This window comes from Narcine bancroftii, chromosome 5 (assembly GCF_036971445.1).
Source record: "Narcine bancroftii isolate sNarBan1 chromosome 5, sNarBan1.hap1, whole genome shotgun sequence".
Lineage (NCBI taxonomy): Eukaryota > Metazoa > Chordata > Chondrichthyes > Torpediniformes > Narcinidae > Narcine > Narcine bancroftii.
In genome coordinates, this window is record NC_091473.1 from 135,733,269 (window position 1) to 135,739,268 (window position 6,000).

At 45.9% G+C, this 6,000-nt stretch overlaps 1 protein-coding gene across 4 annotated transcripts in view; it reads left to right on the forward strand.

Moving 5' to 3' along the window:
- Nucleotides 1-4,893, forward strand: part of lrrc8c (leucine rich repeat containing 8 VRAC subunit C) — a 41,690-nt gene extending 36,797 nt beyond the window's left edge. For all 4 annotated transcript variants that reach the window (XM_069939132.1, XM_069939135.1, XM_069939133.1 and 1 more), the window contains one exon: nucleotides 2,126-4,893. In XM_069939132.1, coding sequence (XP_069795233.1) covers nucleotides 2,126-4,396 — 2,271 coding nt within the window. In that variant the 3' untranslated portion in view covers nucleotides 4,397-4,893. The remainder of the gene's footprint in view (nucleotides 1-2,125) is intronic.
- Nucleotides 4,894-6,000: the final 1,107 nt, after the last annotated feature.

Sequence of the window (6,000 nt, forward strand, 5' to 3'; positions counted from 1 at the left end):
TCTGCCATCAGATTTCTGAATGGACAATGAACCACAGACACCACCTCACTTGCTCCTTTTTTGCAATATATTTATATTTGAAATATTTGTACTGTAATTTTGCTGCAAAACAATGAATTTTGCGAAATGATTGTGACAATAAATTCTGATTCCATGACATTTAAAAGACATCTTATATAGTTAACTGGATAGGGAAGGTTTAGAAGGATCTGGGCCAAACAAAAGCTTCTGTGTTTTAACACTCAATAAATAACTTGAGAGGCTGAGACTGAGTGACTGATGTGCAGGCTTTTATTCACAATGGACAAGGACCTCATCCTGTGCTTTCTGGGGAAGGGTCAGGGTGATGGAGGCTTTATACAAGGTCAAAAGAGGGAGGGGCCACAGGTCCAGTCACAGGACGGAGTGGAGCCAGGAAATCAGGAAGACAATGCAGTTCAGCAGTTCACCACGTGTTTCTCCAGGGATGGTGAGTTTGCCTTGTGAAGGGAGACTGAGCACATTGGGCCTCTGTCCTCCAATAAGAGGAGATCTCATTTAAAGTTATTTTTGTAGGGCCTGACAACCCGGATGCAGAGAAGGTTTATATGCAGGGGGTGATGATTTTTAAAAAAATTCTCCAACCCAGAGGCTGTCGAAATGCTGATCAATATGAGTGTTAAAGAAATCAAAGTGGAGGAACATGATATTATGGTGGATCAGCCACAATCATGGACCATGCTCAAAGGATTCTTAAGTGCCACTTGCCTGTATATGAAGGGGATTTTGTTGAACATTCGCAATTATACTGAAAAGTGAATTTGTCTTCATGGGGACAGTTCACACTAGTACAAACATGATGGACTGAAAATGTTTGTGCAATGTAAAAGCTGGCAAAGTTTGCATGTTTTCACGGTTGGCAAGGATGGTTCCGGGAATGAAAGGGTTATCATATGAGGAGTATTTGACAGCTCTTGGCCTGTATTCGTGGAATTAAGGAGAATGGGAGGGAATCGCATTGAAACATTTTGAATGTTGAAAGGCGTGGGCAGAGTAGATATAGAAAGATTGTTTCTCATGGTGGGAGAGTCTAGATGAGAGGGCACAACTTCAGGAATGAAGGGCGTATGCTTAGACGTGGAGGAATTACTTCAGCCAGAAGGCGGTAAATCTGTGGAATTTGTTCCCACAGATGGTTGTGGAGGCCAGGTCATTGGGTGGATTTATGGCAGAGATTGACAGGTTCTTGATTAGCCAGGGCATCAAAGGTAATGGGAGAAGACCAGGCAATGGGGCTGAGTGGGGGATATGGAACAGCTCATGATTAAATGGCGGGGCAGACTCAATGGGCTGAATGGCTGATTTCTGCTCCTTTGTCTTATGGTCTTGTTACACTATTGATTTGTAAATTTGAAACACGAGAAACAGTGGAAAGTATGATCGATCATTAGCTTGGCTCAGTGGCTAATTTCCCTTTTCTATTGAAGGTGGTTTTAAGTTGAAATCCCACTTTCAGTGATGGGGGATCCAGTTAACCTCCGTGATGCTCTCGAGGGAGTGTGTACAATGCTGTGTGTCATTTTGAACTCAAGATGCAGAATTGATACGATCCCTTGGCATTTTTTTAAATATAAAGAACCCCACAGCCCGCTTCTGAACATAACCTCTTCCAGCGTCATTGGTTATTTAGCATTATGCTGCTTGTGTGAGTTTGCTGAGGGTGAAATGAATTTCCTTTTATTACAACTGACTGCATTTCCAAAGTACTTCAATGCCTGTGAAGTAATGGCTTGGCTGCAGGTGCCCTTTACAAAAGAAGAACAAAGTGGAAAACAAAATTCTTTGGCTTTTATCGGATACTGTATTCTGATAAAAGGTCGTTAACATGAAATATTAATTTGTTTTCTCTGTCCACAGATGCTGCCTGTCCCACAGAACTTTTCTAGCAGTTTTGTTGGAAAAATTCATTTTCATACTTCTGTAATTATGGTAGAGTAATAATTATACATACCAGCACCAGTAAAATGAATGCGAATGGTCACTTTGCATAGTGTAATTTCTCAAGATTATGCGACTCATTGATAAATAAACTTGCACAAACTTTATCCATTATAATGGCATGGATTTCTCCCCTTCCCTTTCCCAGGTAATGCAGGACAAGATTATCTGTTTGCCGAAACGCACTTCGCATCATAATCTGTGCTCCGTTCCAAACCAAACTCTGGTTAACAATTCTTCCAGCAAATATGTGCCACCCACCCCATTGCCGTTACCTTCTGGTTCTGCTGAGATGAAAGGACTGAAGACCAACCTCGATCTCCAACAGTACAGCTTTATAAACCAAATGTGCTATGAGCGCGCTTTGCACTGGTACGCCAAATATTTCCCCTATCTCGTCCTCATACACACCCTGATCTTCATGCTGTGCAGCAACTTTTGGTTCAAGTTCCCCGGATCCAGCTCCAAGATTGAGCATTTCATCTCCATCCTGGGCAAGTGCTTTGATTCCCCCTGGACGACACGAGCATTGTCTGAAGTTTCTGGAGAGAACCCAGAAGAAAAGGACACTAAGGGTGGTGAGAAGAACAAGGAGGCCCAGGGCCTCACTGTGGAAGAGGGCAACCTGGTGAAGACCCAGTCATTGCGTTCCATTCCCGAGAAGATTGTGGTGGATAAGCCAGCAGTGAGTGCCCTGGACCAGAAGGAAGGCGAACAGGCCAAGGCTTTATTTGAGAAGGTCAAGAAGTTCCGACTGCATGTGGAAGAAGGAGATCTCCTGTACTCCATGTATGTGCGCCAGACCATCATCAAGGTCATTAAGTTTGTTTTCATTGTTGTCTACAACAGCATCCTGGTGTCCAAAGTCAACTTCACTGTGGATTGCGAGGTCAACATTCAGGAGATGACTGGCTACTGTAAGTTTTCTTGCAACCACACCATGGCCCATTTATTCTCCAAGCTGTCTATCTGTTACCTCTGCTTTGTCAGTGTCTACGGTTTGACTTGCCTCTACACCCTCTATTGGCTCTTCTACCGCTCCCTCAAAGAATACTCCTTCGAGTATGTCCGACATGAAACAGGGATTGATGATATCCCAGACGTCAAGAATGACTTTGCCTTCATGCTGCACCTGATCGATCAGTACGATCCCCTCTATTCCAAGAGGTTTGCTGTCTTCCTCTCAGAGGTGAGTGAGAATAAACTCAAGCAGTTAAACCTGAACAATGAGTGGACCCCGGATAAGCTACGGCAGAGGCTGCAGACTAACAGCCAGAACAGGCTAGAGTTGCAACTCTTCATGCTCTCGGGCCTGCCCGACACAGTGTTTGAGCTCACAGAGTTGCAGTCACTGCGGCTAGAGATTATCAACAACGTGACCATTCCGGCCACTATTGTTCAGCTGGAGGGGCTCCAGGAACTCTCATTGTACCAGTGCTCAGTGAAGATCCACAGCGCGGCTCTGGCTTTCCTGAAGGAGAACCTCAAGGTCTTGCGGGTCAAGTTTGATGACATGCGCGAGCTGCCGAACTGGGTGTACAGTCTGAAGAGTTTGGAGGAGCTGCACCTTCAAGGCTCCCTGAGCCCCGACCTGACCAAGAACATCACACTGGAGTCGTTGCGGGAGCTCAAAAACCTCAAGGTCCTTTGCATTAAAAGTAACCTGACCAAGGTGCCGCCATCCATCGTTGAAACGTCCAGCCACCTCCAGACATTGTGCATCCACAATGACGGTACCAAGTTAGTGATGCTCAATGGGCTGAAAAAGTTGGCCAATCTGACTGAGCTGGGGCTGATTCACTGTGACCTAGAGCGCATACCTCATGCAGTGTTCAGTTTGACCAACCTGCAGGAGCTGGACCTAAAGGAGAACAATCTGAGATCAGTGGAGGAGATCATCAGCTTCCAACACTGCCGCAAGTTGACCTGCCTCAAGATGTGGTATAACAGTATAACCAACATCCCTGAGCACATCAAGAAACTAAGCAGCCTGGAGTGTCTGTACTTCAATTACAACAAGATAGAAGTCCTGCCTTCACACCTTTTCCTGTGCAACAAGCTAAGGTCTCTGGACCTGGGCCACAACGACATTCGTTTCATTCCACCGGAGATCGGCGTTCTGCAGTCTCTTCAGGACTTCTGCATCACGGGCAACAAAGTGGAGAGCCTGCCCGACGAGTTGTACTTCTGCAAGAAGCTGAAGACGCTGCGGGTCGGCAGGAACAACCTCTCCGTCCTGTCGCCCAAGGTGGGCAACCTGGCACTGCTGACGCTTCTGGAGCTGAAGGGAAACCACTTGGAGGCGTTGCCGCGGGAGCTGGGGGACTGCCGCTCGCTGAAGCGGAGCGGGCTGCTGGTGGAGGACGCCCTCTTCGACGGGCTGCCCTGTGACGTCAGGGAGCAAATGAAAGCGGAGTAGCGTGCTGCAGGGGGAGGCGGCTCAACACCTCAGTGCGCCTGCATTGGCGCCGGCAGGTGGCCTCAACTTCAAATTCCTTTCATTCTTCATCCAGTCCAGCGTTTATACATTAACCTTATATTTTATAATCCATTATTTTATGGTTTAACTGCGGCTGCATGAAAGAACGGATGGAGTAATGCTGTGGAAATAGTTACTGCTCTCTCTGTGGACCTTTGTACCACTTCTGGGAGATTGGGACTTCGAGGAACACTGCAGAAATCTCCCAGTGAAGATATGAGCAGCCTTTAAACATAGGTAACATTTATGATATCAGAAAATAACAGTGGGAAGGCAAGAGAGCAGTTTTATAAAACACCACAGCACAGAAACTGGCCCTTTGGCCCATCTGGTCTGTGCTGAACCATTGTTCTGCCTAGTCCCTCTGACTTGCACACAGACCATATCCGTCCTTTACATCCATGTACCTGTCCAAACTTATTTATTTCACAAACAACAGGGGGTTGTTGTGGTGGGGGGGGGGGGGGGGGGAGACAATTGGAAAACATGGTGCCTTTTGGAAGGGGTTTGCTCAATGAACAGGTGTGAGTTGCCACCAATTTTGTTCCCAGCGCTGCACTAACAGGGAATGGAACCTTTTGCACTTGAAGCAATGCGATTCTGTGTTCCATCTGGCAGGGAGGGGGTTATAGATACAAGGCTAGGGGATAGGAAGGGGATTGTGGAAACATCTTCTCCATCCAGAGAGTGGCTGTGGTGTGGTTATCACAGATCACGTTTACTGCCACATATAAAAGGCAACTGGGTGAGTACTTGCGCTTTAGTCGGGAGCGAGACATTAATATGAGTTGGGGTGAAACACAGGAGTCTGCAGAAATGTGATTGTAGTAAAAACACACAGCAAATAATTGCTGGAGGAACTCAGTGGGTCTCTCAGCAACCATGGGAGGTAAAGATATATTACTAACATTTCGCGCCAAAGCCCTTCTTCAACTTGTAAACAAAAAGCAGGCAGGTGAAAAATCTGAGTTAAACAAAAAAATCTGCAGTCGTTGTGTTTGCATTTTAATACACAAAGTGCCAGAGAAGCTCAGCAGGCAACAAAGTGTTCTTTATACAGCAATGTTAACCAACATGGCATTAATCTGAACAGGTTTTGGAGCAGTGGGGCAAAAAGGTTCTTGCATCAAAAATATCTGTGCTTCCAGAGTGGAGGGGAATGCTTGTGCAAATGTAAACTTGAAATTGTTTCTATTGGCATGTTTTAATACAAGAATAATTAACTGCTTGTTTAACAGACTAACTAGTGAACAGAAAAAGTTAGCTAAGAGATTGTTTTCAATAGCTAATTATTAATTGCTACATTATTTTAGGTAACTAACCTTTTGTGCTCACGTTGATTTCCTTAGTGCGCTGGTGGCAAACCGTATGTGCACAGCTGTGAGGGAAGAGCGATGGGGAGGAGCGGCTGGAATGGGAGAGAGAATGCGGAAGCTGAATAGACACCTATTAGGGGGGGGGGGAGTGCAGTGGGAGGGAGCAAAGTACTGAAGTTAAGTACCTCGGCTCTGTCTGCCGCAGTAGTATAGATCTCCCAATGGCCA